This window comes from Phoenix dactylifera, chromosome 7 (assembly GCF_009389715.1).
Source record: "Phoenix dactylifera cultivar Barhee BC4 chromosome 7, palm_55x_up_171113_PBpolish2nd_filt_p, whole genome shotgun sequence".
Taxonomy (NCBI): Eukaryota; Viridiplantae; Streptophyta; class Magnoliopsida; order Arecales; family Arecaceae; genus Phoenix; species Phoenix dactylifera.
Window position 1 is genome coordinate 719,072 of NC_052398.1, and position 19,556 is coordinate 738,627.

Below are 19,556 nucleotides of genomic sequence, written 5' to 3' on the forward strand. Positions count from 1 at the left end.
GAGAGGGGGGGAAGAGCGCGGAGCCGACGGTGGTTGGTAGAAACTAGGAATAAAATCCCGCGGTTACAATCACCACCGAGATCCGTTCCTCCGTCTCTGCCTCTTCCTCCTCCTCCTCCTCCTCCTCCTCGTCGGCCGTCGCAGGGAAAGGAAGGCGAGGTCAGCGTTAGGGTTTTTGGGGGGAAGGGGACGGATGGGGACGTTCCAGAGCTGGCGGCAGGCCTACGGGGCGCTCAAGGACACCACCAAGGTCGGCCTCGCCAAGGTCAACAGCGAATTCAAGGTCCGTAACAATTCCTGTCCCCTCGACACCAATCTGCATTCTTGCTCGTCTTCGAGCTTATTCTCAAATCTTTCGAGTTCTCTCATCTGATCTCCTTTTGGACTCGTGACTGGTGGAAGGAGCTCGACATCGCCGTCGTCAAGGCCACGAACCACGTGGAATGCCCGCCGAAGGAACGGCACGTTAGAAGTGAGTAACTTGCTTTTGGATCTAGGCAATTGGACGGGAATTCGTCCCGTACTGGTTGAATTGCAATGCGAATCCGCAGATCCGTACAGTGATCTTGTTAATATTGAGAAGTGGAATCAGAAGCAGATGTTCTGATTTCTGAATTTAGAAAATGCATCAAGCTTTTTGTCTTTGAGGATGAGCTTTGGCGCAACAATAATGTTGCTCCATTGTGACGCAATGGTCATGGGTTCAAAACATGAAAACAGCCTTTCTGCATATAGGGTGAGGCTGAGTGCTCTCCCTGGACTGGGAGACTCCTGCACTTCCTCCCTTTTTATCAAGTTTTTGCCAATATGATATGTAATTCTTTCATTTTTCATGCATTGATTTCATTTATTTATTTGATCGTTGCATGTATTGTTTCAGAAATATTTGTTGCTACGGCTGTAGATAGGCCACGGACTGATGTGGCTTATTGCGTGCATATACTTGCTAGGAGATTGGCCAAGACCCGTAACTGGGTGGTATGTTCTCTTTTGATTCCATTATTGTATACTAAATTGGGCTATCACTTACTGTTACGTTTCTCAGAATGCTGCAAGTCATCCTTCATTCATGATTTGTGCATGACGTTGGATAATCACAGTTGCAAGGTTTGGTTTTCAATGCACGTTACAGAGTCAGGTTCCTTAGGATAAGATAAGGATTCAAAACCTTGCCTAAACAACACATGATAATTATCTTGCATAAACCTTGGAAGTTATAGACTTATAAATTAGTACAATAAACTAGGCATGTGGCATGCTATTTTATTTGGAGTGGATGTTGTAGTGTGGCTGCAATCACAATTTGTTGGCAAGAGATCCCCCAATGCAGTGATTTTTTTTTCCACTTGTTATTTGATCTATTCATACAAAAGAATTAAGAAATTGACTAAATATATTCAGTAGAACCATAACAAGTTGGATCGAACCAGTGATCAATGAATACCTTTAGAACTTGAGAGAAAATATTATACAAGACCTGCAACATTACTTGCATGGATCTGTTACTGTGCTTCCACCAGCATTATGAGTTGTTAGTGACCATAAAGTAGACTTAACGTTATGTTGCATCTTGCATTGAAACATTACTAAGGGTTTTTTAGTCATCTTGCAACTGCTTTGTGGTTCTTCATTCATTATATCTGTGAAAAATGCTTGCAGTGTCCACCATCTTCATCGAACTTCTCAGTTTAAATTATTGGTAGTTAACCAAATCAAGCAGGCATTGGTATTGCATGATGGTCTTCACTTGGATAAATAACTTTATGCTAATTATGTTATACAGGTTGCCTTGAAAACATTGATAGTTATCCACAGGGCATTGAGAGAGGGCGATCCTACATTCAGAGAGGATCTATTAAACTATTCCCGCAGAGGAAATGTTCTGCGTATATCTAATTTCAAGGATGATTCCAGTTCTCTTGGTAAGTTTTTCCTGTTCAATAATATGCACTTAAATTATTTAACAATGTTGCACGCATTATGATTAGATTGAGCAGAAGAATATGGATCATGTAGTAAAATTTTGTTGTTTACTGTTTTGCACCTGGAGTTATCACTGTGGTGTGCAGTATGATTGGGTCTAGCAGAAAGAATATGGAATATTGATGTTTCTCAGATGTTCAATTTGTCTTCTAGCTTGGGATTGCTCAGCATGGGTTCGAACATATGCACTATTCCTAGAGGAGCGGTTAGAGTGTTTTAGGATTTTAAAATATGATATTGAAGCCGAACGTCTGAGGAAAGTTTCAGATGGGGCTGCGAAGGTGAGATCTTCATTTTCCAAAAGTTCAATTTGATGTACGGGACTCTAAAATTGGTTTGTTTGCTTTCTTTTCTTATCTGTTATTTTTATAAATCTTTCAGGGGCAAAGTAGAACAAAGAATTTAGGTTGTCAGGATCTTTTAGATCAATTGCCTGCTTTACAAAATCTGCTCTACCGGCTAGTTGGCTGCCAGGTAATGATTTACATGATAATAACTTTGCATTCTCTAGGGCTTCACGCAAAGAAGCAAAAATAGAGGATTTTAAATTTTTTAGCAAGTGTGCTTGGCATACTTGCTCTCTTAGTTTTTGTAAGACAAAGACTTGACTTAAATTGTTTCGCTCATTGTAGCCTGAAGGAGCAGCAATTGGCAACTATCTTATACAGTATGCATTAGCTTTGGTATGTTCATTTGTTTTGGATTGATTTATAATGGTAGTTATGTTTGTTAAGAGATTTTGCTTGATTTTGCTTCCCTTTAATTAAAAGTCCTTTCAAGACGAGATGTCTGTGAACATGGTTTTATCTGCACTAGTTATTATGTACATGCAAATGCATGTGACTGCTAAAGATTTTAGATTCGAGATAATTTAACTAGAATTTAAATTCTAAAAGGACCTGAAAGTAATGAACTCATAATCTTCTTTTTTCTATACACAATCATACGGGCACATGCACTACATTTAGTAATCATAAAAATAATATTGGGTGATTAAATTCAAATTAGTAGAAACTTAGATATTAAAATATATAACAATGTAATATTAAAAATAAAAACTAAAAATATATAATAATATTTTTAAACATTAATAGTATGAAATAAAAATATCATGAACGTGAAATATAATACTTATCTCTAAATATAAATAAAAAATGTGGCCAAGCATATAAGGCTCCGGCCATTGCTAGGTCTAGGAAGGATCAAATATACGTAGTCTTACCACAGCATGTAGAGAGATTGTTTTCGTGATTTAAACCCTTGATTTCTAAGCCACAATGGAGCAACTTTACTGTTGTGGCGAGACTCACCCTTGACTATAAATAAAAAATAACAGTATTCTAAAATTCCTATTAGTAGTGGAAAGCACATTTAAATAAAAATAAACATAGATGTAATTTTTGTACGTAAAGAAAGAAATGAATTTTAAGAACAAAAAGCCAAAAGCAGAGAAAATTGCAATTTAGATTACAAGAACAAGAAAGGAACTATAATGAATTGTGAGGTATCAAATAGAACCAAAATTTAGTTAATATAAAAATAGAATATTTAATTGTAAAATTAAAATATAATAGTAAAGTCATGAAATAAATACTATTCAAATATGGATATTTGGTGATAATACTTTCTGTAAAATTAAAAAAAAGGATAAATTAATAAAATAAAAGATATCAGAGAATATAGGCCTTTTTGCAAGTATATTCTTTTAATTATTTGAAATTACGTGTATACCCTCATAGATTTTCTATTTGTGGATATACACTTATAAACTATTCTTTTTGCATATATACCCATATAGATATATAAAATTGCTTCTATACTGTTGTAAATTTATTTTTTGCATGCATACACTTATAAATTATTTCTTTTTACGTATATACTCTCGTAAATTTACTATTTGTACATTTACGAGTTAAGGGTATATCCTTATCAATTATTTCTTTTTGCATGTATGCTATTATAAATTATTTACTAAATTATTTCTTTTTGCACATTTACCTTTATTGAGTTAAGGGTATACATGCAAAAAGAAATAATTTAAATGGTATACAAGCAGAAAGAAATAATTTATAAGGATATATATGCAAAAAGAAATAATTATACACAGAAATAGTAAATTTGTGATGGTATACATGCAATTTTAGATTTTTATAAGGGTATACACGCAAAAGAAATAATCTATAAGGGTATACATGTGAGTAGTAAATTTACAAGGGTATTCACATAATTTCAGATATGTATATGGTATACACGCAAGAAATTCAATAACATAGTATTTAAAAGGAAATGAAAAGATGGCAAAGATAGAGAGGGCTGGGTGGGGGAAGGTTGGGTTAAAAACAGGGAAAGTGGATTGGAGGTTTTAGATGTGTGAGAGAGAGGAGTGAGACAAAGTAGAAATAGAGGGGTAGTGTTTGGGGTCATTTAGAGAGAGAGATTTGGGCATGGATGATATTGGGAGACATCTAGTATTTAAAACCTTGCTTGTTAGGGTAACTTAAGCATCCATGTGCTTTTGTAGATGCCACTGTTAGCTTCACCCTTTCTTTGTGTTGATTGTACAGGTTTTGAAAGAGAGCTTCAAAATCTATTGTGCAATCAACGATGGGATTATCAATCTTGTGGATTTGGTACTGTGATTCTGTCCTGCTAGTCATTTGGAATGAAAGTTTATGTTTGTTTGTTCATTCAACTGATAACACCTTACTGCAGTTCTTTGAGATGTCAAGACATGATGCCATCAAAACGCTCGACATCTATAAAAGGGCCGGCCAGTTGGTATCATAACATTTTTATCCTTTGATGTCTTTTATCTTTTGTTGCGGCACAAAAAAATATTCTTATCAGAAGTTTTTTTTGGCCAAATTATCTTGTAGTGATCCTAGTTTAACTCCATTGATATATGAACTTTCTGTCACAGGCTGAAATTCTTGCTAGTTTCTATGAGTTTTGCAAAGGTTTGGAGCTGGCCAGGAACTTTCAGTTTCCAATTTTGAGAGAGGTCTTATGTTCATTGATTTTTGAATTTAGGATGATATGTATAGAGTCTATGACATTTTCTGTATCCACCCTTGAACAAACCTACTTATGCCATCTCTTTTTTTTGATCTTTATGGCCTTTCTTTTATTCAGCCACCGTTATCATTTCTTGCAACGATGGAAGAATACATTAGGGAAGCTCCTCATGTCGGTTCTGTTTCAAATAAGACTCTGGTGAGTATATTGTACAAGTTTTCTTGTTTATATTTATAGTAAGCTCCTTATGGTGCTTCTGTTTCAAATAAGACTCTGGAGAGTATATTATACAAGTTTTCTTGCTTATATTTATAGTAGTGCACCAAGACTCCATCATCTTAATTTTAGATTTGAGGAATTGAAAGCCTTCTCTTTGTGTCAGGACTTGGTGGCGATGGTAGACAATGATAATAGATGTCTTGAGTTGCTTCAGTGACTTCCTTTTGAGCTCTTCACATAAATCTTGGTTTAGGTCTTACCAAAGCACAGGCTCGCAGCATGTTTTCCAGAATCTCGTGTCTAGGGTCCATTTGATTTTTATTTGCTGGGCCACTGAAATAATTCCAGTGCACTAAGTATAGCTAGAGTGAGGATGAATTTGACATTATTTCACTTTTGGGAGTTGCAGGTATGTAATTATTGACTGCTTATACATTTTGTGAGGCAACTAGAGTGTCTACAAGCTTATAGGAATAAAAAATACTGTAAAATATTGCAGAAACTGTAATTGAATTAAACATACAACATACAATCTTTTTTGTGAAGATCTTGGGGACGAGGATGAGATAGCTTGAGCAATATGTTGATCCTAGTGATAAAATATGATTTTTATCGATCGATGGAAAGAGATAGGAAAATGGTCTGTTCTTTCAACAAGGAGGATGCCTGTGACGAAGTTTCATTGCAAGCAGGTTGGTAGCCCTTGAGGAAGAAAGGTGCAGAAGAGTTGTTGGCCCAAGCTAAATACAGTATAAGAGAACATGACTGTTGTGAGAACAAGCTGAAGCAAGACCTGTGGCTGTCCAGATTGCTAGTGGATTATGCCAACATATTGACCTTAAACCCTCATTCTGCTATAAATTAGTTTATTGTTGATACTCGGGAAGAGGCCTATTGGTGTGTGCTATCAGCAGATGATATATTGTTTATGAGACAGAGTAGTGTTGAATATAATTTAGTTATCTTTGTTATCATGCACTAGTAATATGATAAAAAAAATAAAGAGGCAGATGAAGATACATCCCATAGAGTCTGTTATATAAAATGAGATATGCTGCTGGACTCTTGTGCGCTGTTATCACGATCAAGATTGTCGTAGATCATACAGGAGCTTATATCGTATTGCATCATGTATTGGGTTGTAGGTTGCAAGTTCCTTTTCAATTTCTTTCAAAAATACAAAAAGATATAATAGGATGTGAAATTCATAAATTTGAGTAAATTCTAATGTAGCTGGATCAAAATACAAAGTCATATTTTTAAGAAGTCTAGTGTCCACTTTCATAAGCCCACACATTTAGTGTTTCATGAAACAGACATCATGTCCAGTTAATCAAGATATTTATATTCTATCACTCCAAATATAGCAAATAAATTATCCTTTTATTTTTTTAGAAAAAAAAATCATGTTTTAAAGAATGGTTATGAAAATACAAAGATTTGCCTCTTGCTTTTAGCTCCACAATCTCTATAATGTCTTTTTGTTTACTTTTTAAAAGTTAAATACCCTAACTGGCTATCTAATTTTATGTGCTTGAGATCTAAGTATTCTAATTAGTCAAATAAATCATAGAAAATGGACTTCCTCATGGTTTATGATGTAAATAACACGATCAAGTTGGATGTTTGTGTTGAATATGCAGCTTCTTGCTGAAAAGATTTGATTATAATATTAGATTTTACATCCCTGGAAACTAACCAATAGAAAGTTGGCATATGTGAATGTATGTCTGTTGAGCTAATGTTGTACTATAGATGCCCAACTTTCCAGGGGTCATAGTCTTAATCAATACAGTCTGGGACGGTTCTTCAGTCCATATAGTATACTGTCTTCAATATAATTGATGGCCTTGTTCAGATTTCAGAGAGAATTCATTAGAAATTATGTAGCTGTAAATGGAAAATCTTGTGATATACAATTAAGCTGTTGAGACAGCTTCTTTTCCACTGCTACATGTGAGGTGTTGTCTTTTTTTTTTTTGTATCATATAGTTTCAAAATGCACATCTTTTAGTGGTTGACTTGGCTTTGCTGTCTGTTGAATGCCTTTCGATATATGTTCAAAATAATCTGAGATATTTTTAAACTAATCTGGGATATTATTCAGGAATACCAAGAGAGGAAATTAATAACCAACAAACAAGAAGAATCTTCCCCTTCAGAGAGTCAAAAACCAGCTGTAGAAGATGAGAAAAATTCACCAACCGAGACTGAAGAAAAATCACAGCCTATCATGGAGGTAGCAGCTCAACCGGCAACAACTGTTGATTTATTGGTAGGTTTCTTGTTTCATCTTACATACTCCCTTTGCAATTGACATCACTAAGCCAGAGTAAAATCCATATCATGTGTCATCTGCAGGGTTTGGATGAAATAAATCCTGTTGCTGCTGAACTTGAGGAAAGCAATGCATTGGCTCTTGCTATCATTCCACAAGGTGACAACATCTTCATTTCTTGATGTCTTCATCTTCATATATTGAACACTTAAATTATTTTAAGGACAATTGCTTCTTGGTTTGCTCTACCCCTAAGGTTAGAGATTAGATTATAAGAGTATTTGTGATCCTTCATTCCTGGCTTTTGTTGTATCCATTATCCCGCCCAACTGAAAATCTTGCCAGCTTAGCTTACTGCTTCTCTATTCTTCTGTCATAGACCTCTAATGCATTTCTATTTCCTGTCATGGAATAACTGTTGTCCATTTGTATCTTTGCAGGGGATGATTCCAAACCCTCAAATACTGGCGGCTTGGTTGGGAGTGGAATTGATTCTTCAGGATGGGAGTTAGCTCTAGTCACAACACCAAGCAGTAATAGTGACCAGTTGACCGACAACAAACTGGTCTGTACTCTTGTTACTACATCAGCATTAAGTTTTTTTGTCCACCAATCTTGTGTGAAAAGTTGCAATAATCATCCAAAAGAAATCTAGTTTAATGTGGAAGGCAAATAAGCACTATTTTAATGTATACTTTTTGGAGCTAAATTAGGCACATATATAGTTCAATTTGAAAATATTAGAATATGAAAACCAAATGAGTACTCTTCATTTTTTTTACTCCTAAACCTCGAAAAGACATCTCTTTTCATCTGAACCAATTTATTTCACTTTTTTAATTTTGTTATTCTGAAGCAGTTAATAAAAAGTGGAATCAATCACCTCAATAAGAAACCATAATTTTTTTATAAAAAGAAAAAACAGATGAGTATCAGCTTTTCTATCTACTGAAAAAAAAGAGCATCAGTTTCTCGATTGGCCAGCTTGAACTATAAAATTCGACATCAGACTCTTGAACCATGGGTCTGCTATCGTAAATCAGAACATTCTTACAGCTTGGTGTTGTATATTTTGCAATATATGAGAGCTGGTATTTTCACTGCTTCCTCATCTTGACTTCCCCCATGAATTACGACATATGGGAGATGTTAGTTTAAGCAATATATGAGAGATGTATCACTTTATCTTGCCTCTCTTTTCCTCCTTCCAATATCCAAACTCATATATTTCTTGCATCACTTTGTTCATCAGAATCAGGATCATGCTTCTTTCTTGATAACTACACTTTTGGTTTGGCTCAACAGGCTGGTGGATTCGACAAGCTTTTGCTCAACAGCTTGTATGATGATGCAGCCAGGCGGCAACAGAGCACAGGAGCATACAGTGGGTTTGCCACCAATCCTTTTGACTCGCAGGACCCTTTTGCTATGTCCAACAATTTTGCAGCACCACCCAACGTCCAGATGGCTTTAATAGCCCAGCAGCAGCAGTATTATCACCAGCAGCAAAGCATGATGATGATGCCGGACAACTATCAACCTCACTATCCTCATTCCCAGGCTGCATCTACCAATCCGTTTGCTGATCATTTTGCTGGCTTCCCTCAGGCTGCTGCTCTACATGGCAGATCTGGTTTGATTTGATATTTCCCCCATTCTTTTTCCCGGAGGCAATGCATTCTTTTCTTCATTATACGTGCAATATACATGTTCTTTCATTCATCTTAGTAGATAAAATGAAGGGATAGAGAACTAGTTTCTTGTAAAGTGTGACGTGTTACCTTTCCTATCGGATTTGTATTTCTTGAGTATGATTTTGATCCAGAGGGCTTGATGTATTCGTTGTTCTTCTAAATATGCGTCCTGCTGCTTGATCTGTGCGTGCCAAGTACTGCTTCCGGCCTTGTATTTCTCATTGCTCAAATGTTTAGACATTGTTGTCGTCACCAAACTTGTTTCTTATAATTTCATTGAAGTCATTAAAAAAATAAAATCTAGTGTTCTATCGAGCATTTCTTAATATATAATGTCTGAAAGCCTGAGTCCAAGACTAACTTCCTTAAACACGGTAATCATTTGCATAAGAAATTGTAATTAAATTGCTATTTTAAAATAGAGGTGCTGATGGCTATTATTAGTGCTTTACAACCAGTTCTAAGTTATCAACGGGGTACTGGGGTTTTCATGTGCAGCAACGAATTTATAGCTTTTGAGCTGATACGTATCATGAGGAAGAAGATTAATTTCAGCCCCCTGAGAATTAAAAACGACAACAAGATTTTTCTGGGCTTATTCGTTTTCCCTTTCTCAAGAAGAAAAAAAGAAAGGGGAAAAAGAAGAAGGGGAAAAAAAATAGGCGCTACGAAGCTATATGATGCATCCCGGAACCTCGTCTCTAAACCGTATATAACCCGTCTCTCTCTCTCTCTCTCTCTCTCTCTCTCCTGTGAAACATACCACTTGAGCGCCGTGATATTCAGAAAGATCAAGATGGCGACCGCAGAATTACGGGAATCTTCTTGCACGATTCCACACTTCCCGACGACGCCGTAGTACTACTTTCCGGTACCGGTCTTCTATAAATGTACATGCCTCTCTCCCTTTCTTTATTTTTTTTCTTCTCCTTCTCCCCCAATCTCTCGCCTGCTCGGCTCTCCTCGGTCTCTCTTCTTCATCTTCTTCTTCGATGGCTCGAATCCTTCCGCAAACCCTAATAGGACGCTCCCAAAATCTAATCCGACATCACCCGTCCCACCTTGCCTCGTCCGCCGCCTTGAGGACGCCATCCACAGCGTCATTATCCGTCGATCCGCCCCCTAATGGCTCCATTTCATCCCGGGCTCCTCCTGCTCTGTTTCGCCGAGGAAGCAGGCCCACCGAGTGAACCCCATGACGCAGGAGGAGACGCTCTCTTTCATGACGAACAGAGGGTGGCCATCGTCGTCCTCCTTCGTGGAAGGTAATTTCAGCTGGTCCCTGTGATTTCATCTCTTCTATTTATGGAATTTTTTGATGCATTAATTTCTTATCCACTAGTATTTGTCAAAGAAATATATCCATCTAGAGGGTTTTCTTGATTTAATTGGGTTCTGTTATGAACTTCTTTTGCTTGTCGCATATCATGTTTTAAGCAGGAGCCTAACCCCCTCTCCCCTCCCCAAAACCACCACCACCAGAAAAAAAAAAAAAGACAAAAAGGGAGTCAATATCTTTTCCAGTGGCATACTCTACTTTGTTAAGTTGAAGCTGCACTCTATACAATCTGCTAGAATTTCTTCTTTGTAACTTCCTTTTATCATCCACGAATAGCAAATCTGAGAAGGCTCTCCATGAGGATCTGTAGTTTGTCTAGATAGATCTTAAGGAGGAAACGCATATACAAGGATGACTATCAAAACCTTCAGTAATGGAAAGATGTTTTTGGGTGTTGGGAACAATAGATGCTATTTTTTTTTTAATGGGAGAAGCCTATGGCGGCTATGAACTCATTGCTTATGACTTAGTGGTACTGAGAGCAACCTCAATTGATTAGTCGCCAATTTTAAAAATGATTTCATGAATTCTGCTTCCGATCCGGCGACATTACGAGCAAATATAACAAAGTTTTGCTTCATCTTGTCTAATTTCTCCTGAGGATGAGAATGTCGAGGATGATGATGCCTGCAAGAAGCATTGATTGTGCTTCAGTTGGTTATATGTTATTGAGCATGTACACAAAAAAATCTGTCCAGGCCTTGGCACCTGGAAACTGGAATTGGGTGGAAGATGATAATGAGTCTGAAAATTATTGTGTTGGTGATGACAGCAAGCGGTGGAAAAATAGGGTTCAAAATGCGGATCCAAATAAGTCAGACCGGAACGTGACGTATTGTACCTATTGATCGCTTTGACCTCTTTATGCAGTGCTAGATTGCTTGTACAGTAGATCATAACAATAGTTCAACAAATTTTGGTTGTGAACTGGTGATAGGTGAAGACTTTAACTATGCATCGCAGCTCTTTCCAGTATTTTACTGTGAACATCTATCAATATTGTGAGGACATCTTAACCAATTCATCAGTCGATTTTACTGATGTCATCAGTGGGCCTAGCTTGCTGTAAAATGGCTCTTGCAAGTTTTTGTTAAGCACTGAATCCAATTTGATAGTTTTCTTTACTGTGTTGCCATGTGAGGTAATTGCAAACATGGATTGTTAAGTTCCCTTTGGTTTTGGATGCCTTCATGCAGATCATGCACTGAGGTGAGGACAGCGTGATGCCAATGCATGATAAAGTTTACTGATCAGTTATTTTGGGATCATGGAGCATTTCTATTTTTTAGGCCAAGAGCCTCTGCTCATCTTGCTATTCGTTATTGGTGATGCCACATTTCTAATTTCATGCGCAGGCTTGGATGCATTGTAGAAAGCGCCCCACCGACTGGGAATGACGTAAACAGAGGTGGAGCTGATTGTCTGCCTAGCTTCTTGTGATATTTCTGTAATTTTAAAAATATTTAGAGTCACGATATATCTCTCTGATTTCATGACATGTGAAAGCTGCAGTTACTTTTTACTGTTACGAATTATGCAGCGGCTGAGATAACACAGGTCGAGGAAAAAAATCAAGCGCAAAGATACTTTTTGGGATTGAACAAAATATGCCCAACCTGCATGTCTTGAAAGCAATACTATGGAGTCTAGAGCTTGGTCCTCCTGAGGCATGTCTTGCCCTTTGTAACACCCCAAAGTAATTGAAATTGAGATTAGGGCTGGAATCAGTCATCTGATATTTGCCTTCCAATCAAACATACACCACTGCTGTTATCTTAATGCACCAGTCTTGTCAGATGCCCCCCATGTTACAGATTTACATATCGATGCTTGCAACAAGTTCAGTCTGAAACACTCTTGTCCTGGGTATGCACGGTTTTTATTGGCGGGGATACCAGATGTTGGGTATTACCTCTCTCTCTCAGCTTCTGTAGTCAATGACTGCCATAGGTTTCATCCGGTGAAGCATTTGCTTCTAGTTCGTCACTTACCATTTATGATGGCGGCGACCAATTGCCTTATTTTCTCTCCATCGGTTATCGTAGCGGGTTATGCCCACGCCTGATTTCGGCCTGAGGTTTATTCTCTCTCTATTGGTTGTCGTAGCCCACGCCTGATTACGGCATGGGGAGTTTGCGGGTGTACTAAATTTCAAGTCTCGAGCAGGGTTTTCACTGTTAGCATCCTTGCTTTTTCTTGGATTGGATCGTACTGGGCCTGGACAAGAGAAGAGTTAATTGGCATGTATGTCTAATAAAACACCCTCATTTTTTTCTGAGCCCTGGACATCAACAAATTCCATCACAAGAACGTTACATTGACTGCGTTTACTGGCTCGGAGTATGTCCGAACACTGACAAAGCAAGAATAGGAGCGGCAATTTGTACATGAAAAACTTGACACGGACCATCTACCATGTTCAGGAGAGTCTATTTGGTCTGCCAAGATCTATTAGGCTGATCAACACCACAAGCATGTACATATTGATAATAAAATGTAGTTCCTTGTCATCTCCCCTTCTTCGTATCAGTTATACATCATAACTGTATATCAGATGCTATAGTTTGTAAATTTGAATCTTTCTGTTAAGTACAAGGTGACATCATAATTCTTGTGACTTTTCCAATCAACACTTCATGGATCGAGACGCAGCTCCATGATTGCAGCACATTAATATATATAAACATTTGCATATGCACTTCACTAAATATGTCCTGTGAGGTTGGCCTTAATATGGGGGGGGGGGGGGGGGGGGGGGGGGGGGGGGGGGGGGGGGGGGGTGTGGCGTGGGGTGATGCAGCGGCGGGCGGGGGAAGAAAATCAAAACCATCTACAAATGCTTTGTAGTTACATATTCCTTTAGAACAGTAGTCTCCTGTCATATTGTAGTTGATTAGGCTTATGCCATCGTTGATTCATCTGCCATCCACAGGTAGATTCCACCAGGTAACCGAAGAAACTTGTGGAGAAAAACCAAGGATTAATATTAGAAGAAATGCATGACCAGGTTATGAAGTCAAACTGGAGAAAATTAAAATCAAGCTTAACACAGCAATGGAATGCAGCCTCAAGCTCCAGTACTTGCAAAATTTCTTCTTCTTCTTTTTTTAATGAAAGAAGAAAAAAATAGTTGAGATTCTTTCTCAGTATAACAAATAAATAATGGAAGTTCACAAAATCCTCTTTCAAACAGATGAGATAATTCTAGCAACCAGCAAGCCATTGATAAAGTTCTTCAATTTCAAGAGAAACTCAATATACAGACAGACAATTGTTTCTCCATTACCATTCTGAATGGATTGTGCTCCAGATTCATTGATTCAGAAGCAGCCAGTTGGATTGCCCATGTGCCCGCCAAGGTTTAGAGATCTTCTTGGCTTCCCTGCTTAGGGCCCAATGGCCTAAGTGATCCCCTATATACAGGCTGACTGCCTCACAGGTGCCCACACAGCCAGCCTTGGCCTAGGATGCAGGTTATGCTATTTGTTGAGCCTGACAGGCAAGGACTACTCAACCTAGCGAATTCCCGAGTTGGAAAAATGAATGGAACCCAAACTAAATAAGCTCGCTTTTCCTCTTCGACATGGCTCTTGATTCACTCCTTACAATTAATGTAAAAAAAAAAGGGACTTTGACCTCACCGCAGATTCAACACCATCTTCCTATCCTAGCCCCTTTCCCGCTCTCTTTGCCCTTGCTTTCCTTACGCCAAGCCAGAATTCCCACTTTCATTCATTCTGACATCAAGTGAATATAACAATGTGACAATAGAATCAGATCCCATAATCCAAATTAAAGGATTTGCTGGGTCCCTTAGGGACTATTGTCCCTAAAATAGTGATTTTTTTTTCATCTCACTATTTAAAATCACATCTTGTTAAAGAAATATTTGCTACTTGACAATATTAAACAGACTGTCTAAGTACTTAAATACTGTTTAATAGATGAAAATAGGAGGATTTATCATCCCAATCCATGCGGTAACATAATTTTGAATCCATTCCATTTGAATGGGTGCTTTCTCCATCACGGTTATTGTGAAGAGACATCTACAATAATTAGCCTTGAACAATTTATTTGAGGGTTCGAATCTAAGAAAAATTCTACATAATGTTTGTTATCCTGAAATTTTCGTCTTTTCCCAAATGATAAGGACAAAAAAAAAAGAGTGGGTCAAAAGAAAAAATGCTATTTGGAGTTTTATCAACTCCCATGCCTCTTTCAATGCTTTTCCAACAGCTTGGTTACAAGTTCTAGCATTTCTTAGTTAAATGTTTATTTCAAACTCTATATTGACTAATCAGTAACTTGTTGCATTAATTTGAATTTAGAACATGTTCTCTTAGAGGAATAATTTAGTATTATTGCATGGTCAGTAGTGAAAAAATGTAATTTTACAATGCACCTTTTTCTTCCTTTGTTTTATTAACCTAATTCCAATTTACTAATCATCTTTATTTGTTTGTATATTTTGAATATTTTCTCAAAAATTTTTAACGCAATCCACGTTGTTACGAGTGTAAATGCCCACAACTCACTTGAGTGCTACATTGTCTGCCGCATACCTTAAAACACTATAGAAAATGCTTCAAAAATTGAAAAAAGTATTTGCCCCTTAATAATTAATGAAATAGGCCTTGGGCTGGACCCACATAAGACAGAATTGACTGCGCTGGTGAAGGCCTCACCTGGTTGGAGTTGGTAAAAAATGATCTAATAAGCCATCCACTTACCTAAATTTCCTCCTTGCAGTAAGAAAATTGAAAGATTCAGATCCAAACATGTATATGTATATGCAAGGTAGTCACAAGATACCTACTGCATTGACTTGAAAAATATGTATCACAGACGCGTGATACATGCATGTGTGAATGCATGAATGTATCTATATATAACGGTCTTTATCATGAGGTGTATTTGTAAATAAGTTAATCTGCAAAACAAACTGCTTACCGGAGATCCTCATATATAGTGCTCATCTTCCAGCTCAGTAAAGTCCCAGCATTCTCAACTCTGTAACATGAGTGGGGTCAAGTTCCGGCAAATTCTTATTTTCATCTCTACTTTCCACCACATATTCCTGGCATTATACTGTTGTTAGATATATTAAAATTTCTGTATTTCATCAAATATGTGATTACCATTCCAAAAGCTCTCTATAAAAAGAACAAAACAATTGTAGCCAAAATAATATCCAAAGGGGAAAAAGAATGATAGGATGAAGTGATGAACAGCTTTGTGAATGCACATATCAAAACTCTTTCATTTTGGAAAGTGACATCACATACTAGCGCACCCCACCTGTCAGAATGTGATGCTTATTTCCAAAACGTGAAGAGTTTCTTTAAGAGAAGTTTTGAGATTGTATGCGTACATGAAATTGCTCACTAAGAAAATCAGAGCCTGTCAGATTTCTGACTAGACTGATGTCTGCGAGATCTGGCTACAGTAATGACTGAAGGAAACATAATGTACTTGTGCTGGAAGCAGTAGAAATGGACCAAGGAAAACTATTGTGTCTTCATGTGCACACTTCATTTTCAAAGACCCAGTGTTTTATTGACTTTGGGCTACCAATCAGGTGAGCAAAAAGCCAAATTTAATATCTCTCAAGCCTCATGACACCAGTAGTTGAAGAGTTCTTGAATACGCATAATGTAGAGAAAAATGTATACATGGATTTTTTATAAAAAAACTAAAACTGCTGGCTCCAATTCTGAATGCTCAAATCATTTCACATCGATTTTGGGTACCAAGCTTCTAGAGATCTTATTAAGTTACCCTTTACCCATGACGACCAAGACTTACCCATCTATATGTGATCAGCATTCTTGGTCAGGATTTAACCAGAATTCTGCCACTTGAAAAAAAAGAAAGGCATTTCCAGTTCAGGAAGGAGATAGAGCCAGACATGTTCATTATTTAAATTATGAGTGCAGTCATACTGAACCTTTGTCAGTTCTTGTTTTGCAAGAACATGGTAGTGGCGTTCATTGATCCTTTGTCCACATATTATGGCAATGAAGAATCCATACAGCAAGCCCACCAGAATAATAGCTAATACTGCATTAGATGAGCAAATATCAGAGTCAATTATTTAATAAGAAAGCAATTCAAGTTTGGGTCCCGATTGTGATTATCTTCATGTACTGAAAAACTAAGGGCCTGTTGGGACAATCAATCACCCCATCTGTTTTCACATGTGGGATTTGAAGAGTAAAGCAAGGGAAGAGAGAGAAACTCTGAGGAATTGGCAGTAGATTGTTGGTCTCCCAAATCCTAGTTCTTTAAGACAACAGGATCTATATAAAAGGCGATCTTTTGCTATCCCAAAGATATTGGGACTGCACAACTTACTGATTCCCTCAATTCCTCAAGACTTATTCAGCCTCGTGCCTCATTTTAAGTTGCCTTCCCACTCATGGGGAAGATATGAGGCAGATAAGCTGGTTGCATGTCCACCAAACAGGTCCAAAAAGCATATAGACCAAATAACAAAGTATTCTGCGGTCTTGACAGATAAGAGGATATCAGTAAGTGAACCATTCATATTTGTGAAGTGCTATTAGGCATAAGTTATGATTAAAGATCAAATCCTTGGAAAGGTCTACCTATGTCGACACTGATTTATTTCTTGTCAAATCACTCTGCCTTTCCAGCATGTCTCTTGCATGTGCCAAAGATAAATATGTGCTTCAACAAAATACCTTTGCAGAATTATGTCGTTGTTCTGTTGGTAAAGATGATGACAATGACAAGAAGATGATTCTGATGCACTAACAAAGCAATCAGCAGATACATGTCCTTTTCATTCATATTTGTGGTGACTTACTACCATATCCTCCCCACCCACCCAAACAGTATGATCTCATTTCATGAGTTCTCTATGAAGTATAATTTTAAATGATTTTCACCATAATGGTTTTGGGGCACTTCTATCATGTCAACATTCATGACAGGAAAATTACATTACATTTCAAGACCCAATAAAGATTCAAGACAGAACTGGGTGTGCGTTCCAAGATACCATGGCCTGACTTGGTTAGGCCCAATACTATACATAGTAAACATACATAAGTTACATATTATATAAAATATATACAATAAATTGTTTATCATTTTCAAATCCTATCCCTAACCTAAGAGGTCAGCCAGAACCCCCTGTGTGTCTGTCTGTGTTTGTGTGTATGTGCACCCTGAATACCACAACCATCCTGAACCACCCAAGACGCTTTCTCTGCCCCTCCCTTCATGGTTGAAAGTAGCAATTCACCCACAATTACCATATATAACTCTTGGGCCTTAAAGGAGTGTCACTTTGCTGCCATGAAGCTCTCAAAGACTGCATTTAAACCTCCCTATTGAACCAGTTCCTATACAAAAGTCGGTAATTCACCCCATTTTATTATCTCTAAATTAAATTACCAGACAAACAAATAAAAATCAACTATCAAAAGCAAGGATTGCATATGTTGTTTATAAAAAGGGAGTTAATTTATCAAAGAAAAAACTTACATAAATAAAACATCTAATCCTTTATATTTCATCTAATGGTCTGTCAAATACTCCATCCACTTGAATCAGTCAAACGCAGTGCAAAGAATAATCATCAAATGACTACATCACAACAATTGATCAAATACTGTTCTTGAATTAATCCCATTTGTTACTTCTGCTGCATATTTGTTAATTAGATTATGACCTCCACTAATTACTCCTTCCTCTTGGTTGATAAATAGAGCGACAGTCAAACATTAAATAATCCTTTTTTTCAATTAGTCACATAACACATGCCAATTACCAATACAACTACAGCTCTCATCAGGCTGTGAAGTGTGCCGAGGTTTCTCACTTATCCATTGATTCATAACCTAATCTTATTGCATAAATTGTTATGAAGAGAATAATGCCAGAAAGTATATCAAGGAAAATAACAGCTCATGTGATACCCTAACTTGACAAAGGGGGCACCAGTAGAAATATATAATATGTCATAATTAGAGTTTGTCAGTAATTAAACCTTGCCAACTCTTGATCACAGGGGATGACCTGTCCAAGTGAAAGATGAAACATAATTAAACTTATAATGCAATGTTAATACATTTCATGTAGCTGGAGATATAGTTTAGTGATCAATCGAGAGATATAATGCAGCTGGTGGAGACAGATATGTTTGTCTTCTAATTTAAGTTTTCCTAAATCAGATAGAAGGATTGCCCAGTAGAGTCTGTTCAATTGTTAGCAGCTGAAATCTTCCATCTAGTATAATATACCTGCTTTGGAATCTTCCAAGGATCTCGAAGCTGCATCTACTTCCTAAGCACTTCCTTACCGAAAGCATTTCTAAAATATCTGCTTCCCCCAACCCACACCTGCATCCGCATCCACCCACACACTGGCACTCGATTTCAGCAACTAAAACTCAATTTAAAATGTGTTGCGCTACAAATGCAAAAAGTACCTCATGAATGGCAATATTCTTTAACAACAACATTTGTAAGCAAAAAAGATATAAAACTTTTTCCAATTTTATTACAAGATAGCATTGCATCAATTATCTTCTTGGAGTTTAACAGCTTTGAATGCAAAGGGCATGCTACAACAATTCCTCAATTATTTAACAAAATTCAAGAACCATATTCAATCCACTACATCTTCCTTGTCCAATCTAGTTGTGATATAGTATAGGCTCGTGAGTGGGAGAGGTGGAGCAAGAGGGCTCTAGCAAAGGGGCAGCAAGCCACTGGTGACCAGGAGGGCGACAAAAACGGCAAGAGATCTGTAGGCAAAATAGGGGATCATCTCTCTCTAGTTTTTTTCTTTTTTTTCCCGATGTTGATGTGGTGGGTGGATCGGCTTGAATCTCAAGGTGGTGCTGCGGGTGGACGGGTGTGAATCTTGAGATGGTGCTGATGGAGCAGCGAAGATGCTACAACAGTGGTGGTGGATCAAGGTTTGCTCTAATACCAAATTAACATAGGACAAAAGAAGAAGACAGAAGAAGAAGAAGAGGAAAGAGAAGAAGAGG

At 37.4% G+C, this 19,556-nt stretch overlaps 2 protein-coding genes across 12 annotated transcripts in view; one reads left to right on the forward strand and one right to left on the reverse strand.

Moving 5' to 3' along the window:
- LOC103722615 (putative clathrin assembly protein At5g57200) lies at positions 1 to 13,307 on the forward strand. Of its 5 annotated transcripts, none has more exons than XM_039127831.1 (17): positions 1 to 283; positions 403 to 472; positions 881 to 978; positions 1,784 to 1,922; positions 2,137 to 2,264; positions 2,365 to 2,457; positions 2,616 to 2,666; positions 4,548 to 4,613; positions 4,696 to 4,761; positions 4,904 to 4,984; positions 5,116 to 5,196; positions 7,325 to 7,492; positions 7,579 to 7,654; positions 7,936 to 8,060; positions 8,801 to 9,128; positions 11,884 to 11,936; positions 12,069 to 13,307. In XM_039127831.1, the coding sequence occupies exons 1-16, from the start codon at positions 194 to 196 to the stop codon at positions 11,898 to 11,900; spliced, it is 1,677 nt and encodes a 558-aa protein (XP_038983759.1). In that variant the 5' UTR covers positions 1 to 193; the 3' UTR covers positions 11,901 to 11,936; positions 12,069 to 13,307. The 5 variants fall into 5 exon arrangements, 2 of the variants coding, with proteins under 2 accessions (XP_038983759.1, XP_038983758.1); XR_005512345.1 differs by having other exon boundaries at positions 2 to 283; positions 8,801 to 10,454; positions 12,069 to 12,422; XR_005512344.1 differs by adding an exon at positions 11,725 to 11,737 and having other exon boundaries at positions 2 to 283; positions 8,801 to 10,454; positions 11,884 to 12,325.
- The window catches only part of LOC103715512 (E3 ubiquitin-protein ligase MARCHF8-like), a 16,037-nt gene continuing 9,458 nt past the window's right edge, over positions 12,978 to 19,556 (reverse strand). For 5 of the 7 annotated variants that reach the window (XM_039127832.1, XM_039127835.1, XM_039127837.1 and 2 more), the window contains 3 exons: positions 16,479 to 16,591; positions 15,482 to 15,608; positions 12,978 to 13,487 (listed from right to left, as the gene is read on the reverse strand). In XM_039127832.1, the coding sequence (XP_038983760.1) occupies positions 15,516 to 15,608; positions 16,479 to 16,591 (206 nt within the window). In that variant the 3' untranslated portion in view covers positions 12,978 to 13,487; positions 15,482 to 15,515. Of the gene's footprint in view, positions 13,488 to 13,559; positions 14,266 to 15,481; positions 15,609 to 16,336; positions 16,383 to 16,478; positions 16,592 to 19,556 lie in introns of those variants that run through there. The other 2 variants (XM_039127833.1, XM_039127838.1) reach the window with 2 other exon arrangements.

Coding starts and splice junctions, on each gene's coding strand:
- LOC103722615 (XM_039127831.1), top strand. CDS start 194: ATGGGGACGTTCCAGAGCTGGCGGCAGGCCTACGGGGCGCTCAAGGAC. Junction 284..402: donor AGGTCAACAGCGAATTCAAG/GTCCGTAACAAT, acceptor GACTGGTGGAAG/GAGCTCGACATCGCCGTCGT. Junction 4,985..5,115: donor AGTTTCCAATTTTGAGAGAG/GTCTTATGTTCA, acceptor TCTTTTATTCAG/CCACCGTTATCATTTCTTGC.